Source organism: Prinia subflava, chromosome 3, assembly GCF_021018805.1.
Source record: "Prinia subflava isolate CZ2003 ecotype Zambia chromosome 3, Cam_Psub_1.2, whole genome shotgun sequence".
Taxonomy (NCBI): Eukaryota; Metazoa; Chordata; class Aves; order Passeriformes; family Cisticolidae; genus Prinia; species Prinia subflava.
This window is the reverse complement of record NC_086249.1, coordinates 45,884,924-45,899,703: the sequence shown is the minus strand read 5'-3', so window position 1 is coordinate 45,899,703 and position 14,780 is coordinate 45,884,924. Positions and strand designations below refer to the sequence as shown.

The 14,780-nt window shown below is 43.6% G+C and overlaps 1 protein-coding gene across 1 annotated transcript; it reads left to right on the top strand.

Annotated features, from left to right (window-relative positions):
* Window positions 1–1,322: 1,322 nt before the first annotated feature.
* CBY2 (chibby family member 2) lies at window positions 1,323–11,456 on the top strand. Its single transcript, XM_063392128.1, has 2 exons — window positions 1,323–1,461; window positions 3,906–11,456. The coding sequence occupies exon 2, from the start codon at window positions 4,029–4,031 to the stop codon at window positions 5,001–5,003; it is 975 nt and encodes a 324-aa protein (XP_063248198.1). The 5' UTR covers window positions 1,323–1,461; window positions 3,906–4,028; the 3' UTR covers window positions 5,004–11,456.
* Window positions 11,457–14,780: the final 3,324 nt, after the last annotated feature.

Below are 14,780 nucleotides of genomic sequence, written 5' to 3'. Positions count from 1 at the left end.
GCATTTCCAATTCTGATCTGTGCATAAACATATCTGATGATACTCACTAAATTAGACCCAAATGTATTGGCATTTGAATTCATAATTTTCAGAAAAAAAATGACTTGGCAGAAGAACTTTACAAAACTTTAGGAAAACACTACATAAGAAAAGCAGAGGTACACTCACTACCAGGTTAATTCTCCATGGTTCTGGATTAAGCAGGCTTTGCCCGCTGATCAGTCCTCTGCTGCACTTCTCTCTATCAATTCAGTTTCTAGTCAGTTTTTAGACCTTAAAATGTTCAAACATCACTTTCAGTGTCCATAGCCCTAGTGCTGCAGAAGTTCAGACTGGCCACTTCAGTCACCTTTCCTGAAAGGTAGCACCCTCTCTCTGCACTGGGTAGCATCCTTAAATTCCCATCTGATGGCAGGCAAAGCACAAGCAGCCCACGTTAAAATCTTTTCTCTTTTGAGGGCATTTTTCTGTTTTCCTGTACAGGATCCTGGAGCTCAAATAAAGAAGGATGCTCCCTGGGGAGTTGCCATAGTAACCTGTGATGTCTTTTTGTTGTCTAAGATTAAACATAAGCAAAGGAGCAATTACAGAAAGGGATTTATACCTGAGTTTATAATTTTCATATAACACCAGAGCTGAACTGTAGCTCCAAGTTCTTAAAGCAATAGCAGTCACCTTGAGGCTGATGTCAACTTGGTAATTTTCACTGGAAAAGAAATTAAATGCTATATTTATTATTCAAGAACCCTGATTAGAAAAAAAAAATTCTACTTCTGAAAGATGTAGCAAATAAGAAAGACTTCATTAGAAATGTAAGGGTGTGGAAGTGGAAATGGCTGCTACAAATAATATCTAAATCTACAATGTGTGAATGCCTTATATATTCTAGGGTTCAGCTATAGTCTGCTCTTAAACTTATAGCCAAAGAAGAACTTCGTGTTGTCCTCAGAAATAACTTCAACTCTCTCAGCCCATACAAAGAAGTGATTTTTGAATGTATCAGTACCAGTTCAGCAACAAACAGAATTTGAAAATTCAGAATAAAAGCAAAATTTGTTTAAAGAGGGTGTGATGGAGAAAGAATCCGTCCAAACTGTTCTCAGTTATGAGCATCAAAGGCAGATCAGGAAGTCTGGGTTCAGGAAAGGGCATGGGAGCCGAGCTAGCAGAAAGGTCATTTCCATGAGGAATAACCCAGAGGAGCAGTGCTGGGAAAAGCCAAAGCCAGTCTGGTGCGGAAGCGGGGAAGGAGCGCAGGAGGAGCTGTGCAGGGAGGGCGTGCAGGAGCTCCCAGCCCCCGGCGGGCCGGGGCAGGTGGCTGCTCCGGGGCAAGGCCCTGCCAGCGCTCGCATCAGCCCCGGTGCCCTGCGCCCCTCCGGACACCCCGGCAGCAGCGAGACCTCGGGCCGGGCTGCTCCGCCCGGCTCCGGGAGAGGGAACGCGGCCGGCCCCGCCGGGAAGGTGAGCGTGTGCCGGGGTGCGATGCTGCGCTCCCGAACTGCCCCGCCCGGCCCCACCTGGGCTGGCTTCCCCGAGGGTGCCTGCCCTGCCCGTCCAGCCAGCTGCCCAGCACTGCCTGGGATTGTTCAGACGTGGGGGGAAAATTACATGGGAGGTGTGGAAAACTTGAAGTGTCTCTCTGAAGCTTGTGTCGATGTCTCCCTGGCAAAAGAGCTGACAGAGCCACTGTCAAGTTTAATTGTCCCCGAGATAATGTCCTTCAAAGTCGTATATATTATCCATTTCTGTTTATGGTGAAAATGTGCAATCTAAACACTTTATCTGTAAGTGACTTTAAGAGCTGTAGCTGCTTGTCCATTATAGGCACGTGAGTCTGGGCTTCTGATGCTGGATGTGTTCTGCATCTTCCCTGGATAATTAGGGCTCTGTTCCCTCCGTGGCTGATTTGCCGTCTGCCCCTTCACGCCCCACCACACCCCCATTTGGGGGTTTTTTGGGGGAAAAATGGGACTGGGCACCCTAGCGGAGTGGGAAACGCTGTAAGGGAGGGAGCATGGCTCTGAACACAGTGTAAGTGGAAAAAAATGTCCAAAACAGAGTTTTTGGGGAATACATTTTCACCAGAAGAATGATACTATGAAAATACAAGTCTGACATGAGATAAAGCAGCAGATGACATGGAAGACAGCCCTGAAATTCAGACAGTAAACAAGTTGCAATAAAAACTAATATTATTGCAAAGAGACCTATATTGCAACAGCCCTCTCCTAAATTTTGGATTTTAAATGAAGCACTAACTGTATGAATGCTTGGACAAGCTTGGGAAGGGCGTGCAGGATGCCTGTATGGATGCTGGCTCTCAGAAGTAGCTAGAGGAGCCTGGACCTGCAGTGCTGTTTGGTGGAAATGACAGGGAAAGGGGAGAGCAACAGGTTTTGGAAAGGAGAGGGCAATAATAGGAGAGGGGGTGCACAGTGTGATGGCAGGGCTGGATGCTGTGAGGGGCATGTGTGTGGTGCTCACCCTCTGCTTAATGCTTGGGGTAGAGCAGGATTCATGAAGGCAACACTCTCCTCACAGACAGAAAGGCAGAACTGGGCTTTCCAAGGGACAGCAGGGAAGCTGGGAGACCTCAGCAGGGGAATACACCTGAGTGAAATTTGACAAGCAACTTCTTTCTTTATTTTTTTTTAACTAGAAAAAGCTCATTTCTGCTGTTAGAAACTATGTGCAGAAACCCTGAGAGTTGCAACTATTTGGTTATAAAAGATAGTTCAACCTCAGATCAAATAACTTCATAATGAAAATCACATCAATTGAATTTTGGTTAAAGCTGCAGAAAACAAGCTTTTTTGGCACAAAACAATAATTTTTGATTGTCTAGTTAGTTTGGGTTTTTTGTTTGTTTGTTTGTTTTGTTTTGTTATTGTTTTTTTTTTGTTTTTTTGGTTTTTTTTCCCTATAAAAGACCGAAATCCTTTAGTTCACTCCTGGTTAGAAGGTGATTTAAGCTGCAATATTTCGGGTGGAGGAAAGGAGGGGAGAGTGTTCAACAGATAAGTCTGAGGTTTCTGTGTCTGAAATGAGAAGCATTAGAGGTTTGGCCCTGCAGTATGGATTTTAGAGATGAGTTTTCTGATGATGTGAAAAAGAGGCAGATGGACTGTAGGAAAAAGATAAGCAATCACTATTGCAGGGCTAGAAAGCAAGAAAAATAACAGACCTATCAAAGGATATAAAGAGGAAGAGTGATGGGAGAAATGAGAATGAAAGAGGGAGAATTATCTATGGTTTGTGACAGTTTTTGGACCATGGTGATGGGAGCTTGTCAAAAAACCATGCAAAGAGCAACAAAGCTGTCTCAGTCCTGATGTCCCCAAGCTTTGGTTTGGAGTTTCAAATGATCTGTGCATATTGTGGATTTTAAGATCAAAAGGCAAAACTGCCACTGCCTTTTTGTGGCATCCTGTTAACACAGGCTATGCAGCATCAGCAAGAAAAACCCGCTCTCAAGGCCAGATTTGTTCTATGAACCTTTAAAAATACTTTATTTTGAAAAGTTTGTTTCAGTCTCATAACAATTTTTAATGTGCTTGTGCATCAGTCATTTGGGAGCAGGCTATTCTGAGGCAGAAAATGTTCTTGCATTTTACTCCCTTCCAGATCTGTAAAAATGAGGTATATTAAGGGAGAGATTAGGGGAAAGTCCAGGTTTTTATAAGAAAGCTTTTAGTGCTGCCATAGCGCTGCTTTATCTACCAATGCCAATTTTCTCAGCTCCTATCAGCCAGATGTCTGGTGGATTCCTTACCTTTCAGCATCAAAGGGGCAACATGGTTAACTGTGAGAACTGATTTATTTGCTTGTTCCTGACTTTAATGTAGTTTAATTCTGATTTGGAATTTGGCAGTAAACCTACACATTTGATTTCCCTGTTCTTTCAGCCCTAATCAAGCTTCTCCAGCCCCACTGTGTCACCTACTCCTCAGCAGTGGTCAGTGGCCTCTTGTAGAAGTCCTGGAAGAAGCCTTTTCCTACAGCCCTCCTCAATTTTCTGAGGAAGGGCCATGTCTGCCTTTGATCAGAGGAACCAGAGCATGCAGCACACTGAGCCTGAGACAGACTACGTCATCCCTCGGGTGAAGCCAAGGGGTGAGATGTTTGTCTTTGCTGATGGGAAATGGGTGAAGGACATCCCACCCTTTCCTTCTCACCAGAAACTCTTTAGCAAGAAGGCACAGAATGAATGGAGCATCTGGGAGGAGAACAGAGCACTCTGGCAGGAAAACCAAGTCCTCTGGATGAAAATTAGAATGCTCTGGGAAGAAAACAAGGCCCTACAATATCTCCAGTCACAGAAGAAATCTGTCCAGGTAATTTACACAGATGCTACTCAGCAAAGCCTCAAGAACAAAAATAAGCCATTTCCACTCTTCCAAGAAAGGAACACAGGCTTTCAGCTCAGCCTGGACAACAAAGCTCTCCAGGCAGTCCAGGAAAAGTATAAAATCTTTCAGGATTTCCAGCAGGAGAATAAAGTACTCCCTGTTTCCTGGAAAGACCAAAAAGCCATCACAGTCCATGAAGAGAGCAAAGGTGCCAGCTCAGATCTTCAGAAGAACACTGACACCACTGCAGCTGTGGGAAAGGGTAACCCTGGCCCAGCCCCCCAGCAGAAACATGAGGGTAAAAGGAAGAGCACTACTCCAACTCAGAATAAGATCGAGTCTGCCCCAAGTACGCCGGGAGAGCATGAAATCCTCCAGGTTCTCCAGGACTTATATGAGCTCCTCCACACCTTTCTGAAAGTGAACCACCCTCCTGGGGAAAAACAATGCTGTCACAATCTCCATGATGTGAACAGATCCTTCCAAGAAGATTACAATAAACTGAAGCTGCAGCTGAATGCTGTGAAAAACACTGTGTCAGACATTACAGCTCAAATGGATATACTAGAAAAGGAGATCATTGCCATCACTTCCCCAGTGGATGAAGAAGCAGGGCAGGAGCTGGCAGCTGAGCATCAGCTTGGAGGCATGTGAAGCTTGGGGCTAAGGACTGCTGGTTCAGTTCCCAGAAAACTTCTCTCCTTTTTCCAGGAAACCTAATAAAATCCCAAGAGCCTGAAGACATCTGGGGAACATCATGTCTTTCTAAAACTTTCTTGCACTACTTAGATTCACCTTCTAGTTATATGGTGTAGGTGACTGTCATGAATTTGCCTAGTGTCAGGAATCATGTTTTTCAGCATTTTTTTCAAAGTTTCTGATAATAAGGCCCAGATTTTCAGAATGTAATTGCTTGAGGATCTCAACGCTGATTACAGTGTGCCAGCTTGCAGTGCGAGGACATACTCAGAGTCTCTGCTAAAAAACGTTGATTAATAAAGGAGGATTTCTCCTCCCAGACATCATGGTAGGAGCCACAGGAGAGAATGGAGCAGGCAGCAGGACTTCTCCTGCACAGAGCAGTGAGGTCCCTCTTGATTTCTTGGGTAGTCAGATAAAGCAGTTTTTAGCTGCCTCAGAGCAGGAAAGTAGGTTGTCAAAAGAAGCATTTTGCTGGCTGTTCCATGGCTGAAGCCAGTATTTAGAAGGGCATCTACTCACACTATGATGGACAAGCCAGTCTCCAGTGATCTGCTGACACTTCGAAGAAGATGAGAATCTTTTGATCTGCTCAGGTTTGAAATTCTGGTCTAGTCTCAATTGTGTGACCAGAGTGGCTGGAAATGTATTTCCTCTGTCTTGGACAGTCTGGACACAGTGCACTTTGTCACAATCTTTCAGGCAGAATATGGAAGCCTTTAAGTAATCTGACAAGACAAATTCAGGGAGACTTTTGCAGAGCAATTGAAGTACTGTAAAGCAAAGGAGAGGTTACAGTGAGGTTTATCTACTGCAACCCCAAAAGGACCCCAAAAGCATGTTTTCACTTCAGTTTAAAAGTCTGTAAGTGATTTGACACCGAATTACCTAAAGCATGAATTATCTTTCACCTTGTATTTCACTCAGACAACACCATGCCAACTCCAAGTGATGACTGTTTACATCAGAGGCTTAAAACAACAGGTATTTTCTTCTGCTGTGTGAGCTTTGGGATGCTGAGACAAATCTCTCGTGCATGAAGTTAAATGGCTCTCACTGGTGCAGGTACAGCTGCATCTGCAAAGATCAGGTGAGAAGAAGAGGAACAATGCTCATTAATAGATAGATGTGCAGACAGAAAACTGCTCCTGCTTAATGACTGTGTCACAGCTATTAATAGATAAATGCCTCAGCACTGTGCTGGGGAACACGTTCATGTTCTGTGCCTTCAGACGTGCTGCTTTGCTCTTTGCTGGCTCCCTCACCAGGTTTGAACATAATGTTTGGTAAGAGGGAGAAACAGGACTATGAAGTCCCTGATGCAGAGGTTCAGAGGAGGGTAGCAGCAGTAAAAATCTCTGATCATGTGTTCATATCTTAACAAACTAATTTGTGTCCCATTAGAAGAAATAACCTGCTCTTTTGCCAGTGGTCAGAATACTGACTCCTGCCATGTCCCTATACATGGGCAAGAAAGACACTTGGGAGTGCCTCTTTCCACCAGGTGTTTGGTAGGAGTCATCTCATCTAATGTCAGGTGTCCATCCAGGACAGGACATCCAGATCTCAGCTAGTCTCCCTGGACTTCCTTTCAGTCCTGTAGGATGGAATGGGCACGTTCAGGCTGTGATTAATCTGGCTCCTATTAGACTAAAAGTAGGCTGTGACACCAGCTGGAGTCCCTTGTTTCTCTCTGTTGCCTCTATAATTACTTCAAGGACAATTAACTCCAACTTAGACATTTGGTTTTGAGCTCTCTGATTGAGAAACTTGGCAGATCCAGTCAGAGGAGATGCTTCATCAAGGGGTGAAGTGGCACAAGCTTGGGAGTGTGTCCCAGTCCCTGGCTTTGCTTTCTGTGAGATGCCTTCATTAAACAGCTGACTCAGATCTTTCTATTGTGTGTAAAAATTATCACTTTGTGAATAAAATTGAGTTAGTTTGGGCAGAGCTTAAATATCATGCACACATGTACGATCCTAAGGGGAGCACACTACTTCTCCTGAATGCCAGTGAATGTTTCTGGAAGGAATTATGTTTTGTGAGTCCTCTGCATTTTGATCTCTTCTTTGGATCTTTGATCTTCCAGGCTATAAAAAAGTCTATACCTGGTATGCATTTTTTGGCATCTCTCACCGAGAAGCTGGATTTCTCATTCCTTCAAGTTTTCTGAAGTCTGTCAAGTGAGATGACAATGTCCAAAAAAGACTGCCCAGCACTTAATCTTGCAGAGGACTCTGTGCTATTCAAACTTTCTATCCTGGTTCAGGGCAAATTTGGAGGGCAAACCTCCAAAGGGATCCCTCTAGAATGTAAATTCAAGCTGCCACCCCTTCTCCCACCAGTTTGGGAGAGATAAATCTCCTTCGAGAAAAATGGAAAAAACTGTTTATTTAACAAACAAAACACACACAAACGTGGAAAATTTAATAATACTAAACAGTGGAACCTCTCACTCTTCTGAAGAGAGGGCAAATTCAGAGATAGAGTCCTTTTGTGGGATGTAGCTCAACTCAGTCTCTTATCAGTCCCTCCTGCACTGGAAAATGCCATGTCCCAGGCCCTGGAGAGCCACAGGTGTGAGCTCCCTGTGGTTTTCTGGGTTTTCAGTCCAGAGCAGGGATGAACAGCTCCAAGAAAAAGAAAAAAACAGCCAGAGAAGAAGGGAACTTCTCTGTCTAAGCTGGATAAAAAACAAAAAGCAAAGGAGAGCTCCCTCCCACTGTACACTCTGCAGAAAACACAGTCCATGAGACGGAATGAGGGGGAGCCAGTGCAGTTTCTGAAAACAAACTGTGCACATCTTCTCTGCCCTTTGCTCTTGGGACCAGTCTTAAAGGTGCAGAACTTGATATCCAGCGTAAACAGAACAGACAGTTGGGGATACAAGCACCATAAAGTCACCCTGGGACACTCACAATCCCAGAAGGTACCAAATCTTCAGCCTGTGCTTATTTTATTATTTTTTATTATGGTTACTAACCAGAGTGAGTTGATGACAACACTGAGGATCATTTCTGGGTGGTGCTGGAAAGGCAAATGATCACGAGCATTGCTCGATCTGTTAATGCTAAGGGCACAGATGGTGACATCTGACTGAGTGGCTTGCAGAGTGCCACAGGACTTGAGGATAGTCCCAAGCACTGCTCATTTTCTGCATTGTTCCATGTCCCCAGCCAGTGCCATTTACCAGTTCAGAGGGGCCATCCTACAGGTCTCCATCTCTAGAGTGTGTGAGAACGGTTGGACTGACAGCTTTTGCACACTATTTCAGGTACAAATGGAAGAAAAGTGCAACAGCAGGCATCTACAGGAATAACTTATTAATTGTCATAAAATTTAGGTAGGTTTGGGAAATAATAGAGTAAGTTTAATACAGTTTTTTAGTCTGCTCACTGGTTTACAAGTCCCTGGAAACTGGTGACTATTCAAGCTTGAAATGGATAGATGTCATTCTTACAGTGAATCATTTACCTTTTGCAGAGAGATAAACTTTCTGTCTCTCTCATTGTTGCTGATTAGATCCTTATTTTTTACTACTCATTTATCAGTACTATTTTTGGAAAGCTGGATTTTTTGGCAAGGTCACTTCTTACTTCCCTGTAAATTGGATTATTGCCTCTAGCTGGGCTCTGTGGAAATGCTGACTTTCTTGTTCCCATTTCTTACTAGACAGTCTAATACATCTGGGTTTATGCTGTCTTCATAGAACACCCACCCCGGCCTTTTGTGCTCATCTCAGCAGCCCCACCACATCCTCTCATTCCTAAATTGTAATTTTAGACATTTTTTCAAAGTATTATGAGCTTCCTTGAGCCCTGGCTTGCTCCTGTTATCTGCTGGAGACTGTTTTCCCAGACTTTTGCTTGTGGGTTCATGAAGCTGAGGATGTACTACAAAAGCTGTTGTGCTGGCCAAGAGCCATGCTCTCCATAGTGGTGCAGACTGTTTGTTGGTATTCTCAGCAGCCCAATTTGTTCTTTCCCAGCCAATTCCCAGCCAATTCCAGTTTAGCTCAGAATTAGACATACGTGTACATTTGAATGCAGGATATAGTCAAAGTCTTTTACTCAACTTTTGTGCTGAACCTGGACTAGTCACCTTGTTTTTTTGACATCCAGTTTGAGCATAGACTACTCAAAATATTCCTGCAGTGATGTGCGAACAAGATGGGGAGTAACTTGTCAGGTAAGTTTCATAAAGAAATTCTTTCTTCCAATGGCTGTTTGCTGGTTTTAAAGCAGAAAGTTTTAAAACTTCACCACGTTTTCCAAAGTGGTATTCATCTCACCTGGGTGGAGACACTTAAATGAAAGCAGTAACAGAGACGTGTGGCCACCTGATGTCCCTTGTGCAGCTGGTGGAGGTAGGCAGGATTGCCAGAGAGGACAGGTCTTTCCCTGACAACTGCAGAGAGCCTGGAGTGGCCAAGATTAGGTGGGGAGAGTTGAGGCCTGGGAGATGGTCACATCACTTGACGAATGGTTGGCAGAGAGCTTTGGATGGAGATAAGGGAAAAGAAAAGGAGTTTATGACAATAAGGGACAGGCAATTTTGGAGGAACACTAGGATGTTGTGAGGTTATACAGGGAGAAAATTAAAAAGGTCACATCCCAAATAAAACGTAGTCTGTTTACTATTGTAAAAAAGTGTTTCTATAAATTGGTCAGCAAGAAGGCTGAGGAGAATCTTGACCCTTAAGTGGGGGGAAACATTGTCACAAAGCATGAAGAAAAGACCTTAACGCCATCTTTGCCTCTGGTTTTAGCAGTAGGATCAGCTGTTCTCAGGGTACCCAGCCCTCTGAGGAGGAAGAGAGGAGCAGGGAGCAGAATGAAGCCCCCATCATCCAAGGGTGGATGGTCAGTACCTGCCTCTTCACTCAGACACACACAGGCACATGAGGCCAGTTGGGATCCACCCAAGGATACGGAGGGAGCTGGTGGAAGTGCTCACCAAGGCACTCCCCACCATTTACCAGCAGTCCTGGCTAACTGTGAGCCAACTCTCTAACCTCCAGTCAACTGGAAGGTGCGTCTGGGGAACTACAGGCCCTGACCTCAGTACTGGAAAAGGTTATGGAGCAGATCCTGGAGTGTCGTCACATGACACATGCAGAACAACCAGGAGATCAGGCCCAGCCAGGACAGGTTTGTGAAAAGCATGTCCTGCTTGACCAGCCTGACCTCCTTCTGTGACAAGGTGACCTGCTTAATAGCTGAGGGAAAGGCTGTTGTCTATGTTGATTTTAGTAAAGACTTTGACACAGTTTTACACAACATTCTCCTGGAGAAACTGGCTGTTCACAGCTTGGGTGGGTGCTAGGTTATAAACTGATTGGGTGGCCAGGCTCAGAGAGCTGTGGGGAATGAGAAATATCCAGCTGGTGGCCAGTCACTAGAGATGTCCCCAGGGCTCAGTGTGGGGCTGGTTCTGTTTAATATCTTCACTGATGATCTGGATGAGGGTACAGAGTGCACCCTCAGTCAGTTTGCAGATGATACCAAGCTGGGTGGGAGTGTTGATCTGCTGGAAGGCAGGAAGGCTCCGCAGAAGGATCTGAACAGGCTGCATCAATGGGCTGAGGCCAATTGTATGAGGTTCAACAAGGAAAAATTCTCCACATGGGTCAGAACAACCCCATGCAGCCCTACAGCCATTCATGCAGCCTCAGAATTAGGGATTAGGCACCAAGCAAGTTCTTGGTGTTGCTTCTGAGGCTTCTGTCCTGTGCCAAAACTCCAGCTGAGCTGAGCGTCAGCAGGGCAGAGGGTTGTAGGTAGATTGCACAAACAGTACAAGCAAATCTCTCCTAATTTGTTGCAAATTCATACCTTTTGGGTTTTCAGCCCTTCTATGACTCTGATTTCATAGATTTTTGTGCTTTTGGTGCAAAATGTAAAATCCCCAAACTTTCAAATCATCAGAAAAATATAATTGGCAGAAATGTTTTCTAAATGCAAATTGAACATCTTCCTTTTGATTGTGGGCTATGCCAAAGCTCTAACATACATCTTTGATCTTATGGCAATGTCTGGAGAAATTATGGGATTCTAATATGGAATAATAGATGCTCATCAAGACTTCTAGCTTTAGGAAATTGTTTAATCTCCATTCTCAGTGGCTGTTTCTTTGATGCAGCTGTGACTGAAGGGTGCCAAGTGCTGGAAAACCAGCTCACCAGCTCAGAACAAAGCTGATTATGTAAATCGTGCATTAAGATTCAGTTTCAATTTAATTTTATTCTGTAAATAAATATCTCATTAACATCCATCTGTTAAAAGTCAGGTAAAACATTTTCAAAATCTCCATTTCTGTGGCAGATGTGACTGTACCATAAATAGCAATGGTGTGCCAGTATGAGGGTGTCAAAGTATAAACTGTGAAGCATGTTTTAAGAAGTAATAAAAGGTGATAACACTTAATTATAACAAAAGAGACCTTGTCTGATTGAGACAGACAGGGCTTCCATTTGTGTTGTTCTGTTTGCATTATGCAAAATGCTTTCTCTGATCACCACCTCCAGGATCACTAATAATTATAGCTCATTAATTCACTTAAAACACAAAAACATTTCAGATGATGAAGGTCATTACTGAATTATGTCCAAGCCTTTTGCTTAATATCTTTTTTTTTCAACAGCTCACTTGAGAGCAATCATTTTCCCTTGGTCTAGCTGGTACTTCACCACCAACACTGGTAATAGATTGTACTGATCAGGAACAGAATGATGAACTCTGTCAGGTTCCTAAATTCATCTTCAAAGAGTAAGAAAAGGTTCAAGTGCTCTTAACCCATAGCTATTTTTAACTATTTTAAAAGTCAGAGATTTCATATGCACTGCAAAAGAGCACTTGACAAGGAACCAACCAGGGCATTGGAGCAAATTTCACTTATACTGGAAGTATAAAACTCTGTGTGTGTCAGCTGGAGATTAGAAATAGGTTCCTTAAATGAATTCTTAAAGGTCCTGAAGGAGGAATTGTAACAATGCTAATTTAATTCCATAAAGAGAATGCAACATTATTTTCTATGTCACACACTGTAGGGAATGGTTAGGGGTAGTGCATTGCTGTACCAAGATGGAACAAGCAAGGAGAAATTACAATTCTTCATGGAACAATCAGACTTGAGTACAATCTTCCAGTGCTCTGCTATTCTACCTAAGCTCCTTGTTTATGGAAATCTGCACCATATGTGCAAATACTCCTTGCTTGGCAGAAGCTGGCCTTAGGCATAAAATGACATGCCTTTAAATACCTAATTGTTGATACAACAACATGCCATATGCCACTCTAAGGCTGGCAGTCTAATTCCTGGTAAAACCAGCGCTACATTAAAACCTTTTTATTAGAACAAATAAAAGCAGAGTCTGGTACCAAGTTTCAAGAATGCTCAGTTTAATTGTGTTTGCAAATCCAAGACAGCTCAGTAGTCCTCCAGGTATCAGATTTCATGAAGTGTGTCCTCATTCCTGTCCAATTTTCCAAAGAAATTGTGAGGTCATGGGGACTGTAGATGCAACTGAAGAACACAGCTGGTATCACGGGCTCTTCAGTTGCACCAGTACACAGAAATTCTGTTTTGACTGCAGATTTCTTCAGCTATCTTAGGCTTTTATCATCAACTGAATTTGGGCAAGGATGTTGGGCAAGGAGCAGAGGGCCCTGCAGGTTTAATCGCCTCCCACAGGTGGATTTGGATTAGAAAAGAGAGGTTATTCCATCCCACTAGGCCAGAGCTAGAGCTTTGACTGGGTATGAAGACCTCTAAATGGCCCCAAGCTTTGCTGCATTTCAGCAGTTCAGGAAGTTGTTGGATAAGGGCAATGAACCATAGAATCATTTGGGCTGGAAAGGACTTCTAAGGTCATTGAGTCCAGTCAAGGCCGTTCTGGATCTCTTTTGAATATCCACCCATCTCTCCCCTCTCCACTACACCTATAGGCGTATCTTGGACAGAAACAGCTTCTCCATCATATGTTCTCTAAGATTCCCAGGCTGCAAAGATACTGGAAGTCTGGAGAAATGGGACTGTAATAAGGGAAGGTACACTGGACATCATCACTGCCAGCAAAGGTTGCTGAAGTGTGGTCTGAGGCACCCTGAGGGGTTTCTTGGCTCAAATACCTGTGTGAAATGCAAGACACCAACACAATCCTGCTCAAGAAGGTTTGACACTCAATTTATGACATTATTCAGGCTGATGCGCTCTGCTAAGATGGCAGTGGGGGAAGCAGCACGTTCTCTAGCAGCACTGCTAGAGAACATCCCCAGAGCTTCAGTGTTATCCTGACCAAGACTGCCCAGGAAAGCACTCTTTTTCTGGCACTGACACCAACTATTCTGTAAGTGGAAAAAACTCAGACTCTTCAAGGGAGTACAAAAAAAAAGAGAGCATGGATGCACACAGCCCATGAAGCTGCTCCAGGCAAATACACAGTCACAGACAAAGCATTTGTTGCACAATCTGTACTCTTTTACAACATATCATGTGGTCTGGTTTTCAAGATTCAGACACAAAACTTAACTTGTCTTAAAAAAAAAAAGAAAAACATCTCTCTCCTCTTATTCTTTGACAGCCCATGTCACAGCTTGGCTGTGCCTCTCTGCTCAGGATATGGTACAGTGGTTATCCATATTCTCACCATATTCCTAATCTCTCCTCAAATCCTTGTCCACTCCCATCCCTTAAACCTCAAAAGCCTTACCTGGAACAAGTTACTCTAAGTCATGTAACACACATGTCAAAACTGACCGTTTTCTGATGAATGAGGTTTCTGGGGACTCTTGGATATGTCATTGCCATTGCTAGTATTTGAAACTGGGCTTGGATTTCACATAATTTCAGGAAGATAGTTGAATACAAAACTGATCAGGGCTATTTCTGTTATATTTATTTATTTTTGTTAGGGAATGAAAGACTTGTTGTAGCTGATGGGTTTTCCACCTCATGTCAGGAAGAGAGCAGTCAGACTTCCGGGGCTGGGTGGGCTTGCTGAATGCCCCCCTTCACCCCACTCTCCCAAAGGGACATTTCCAATTCATTACGTATTCCCTATCCAGAATGAAAATCTTTTTAAAATAGGATTTTTAGAAGACGCATGTTATTCTAATCAGATGCCTCTGTGAACTCTGCAGCAGAGAGGCCAGGGACTGTTGGCAAGCTTTATTGAGTATGACTAAAATGCATTAGATTAGAAAGCACTCAATTTAGCTGGTTGTTTTTCCTGATTTGCTTGGCTACTCCATCTTCTCCTCCCTCTCCTTTATTGTGATGGAGATGCCACGAGACTGACATGCAGAAAAGGCTTCGTGTCAGCATATTCAGGTCCTAAAGGCAAGATGCATCTATGATTGCATAGCACAATGATGAACAGTATTCCAGAGCTTCTTAATTAACCTATCTAATTTATCTTCCCTCCGTGTGGTAAATTGCAAGTTAAATACAAGACAGGGGTAACTCAAGGCCTCATTCTCAGGAGGTCAGCCTTGCAATTTGCAGGGACTCTTTCCACTTGAGATTGAAAAGCAAGCTCAGATAAAACTGTTGCCACCTCCGGCTATTTGCTGGGATAAATGGGACCGGGGAGAGATGCAAGTACACAGAGAAATATTTTGCCAGTGCAAACATGGAGATACAAATTTTATAGGCAAAAGGGAGGGCCAGGCCTTGCCCTGTTTGAAATGTTTCCTCTTAATAATCTAGCTTGGAGATTTCTACCACTGCAAC

Bases quoted from the DNA above. Each gene is read 5' to 3' on its own strand.
- CBY2 (XM_063392128.1), top strand. From the start codon at position 4,029: ATGTCTGCCTTTGATCAGAGGAACCAGAGCATGCAGCACACTGAGCCT.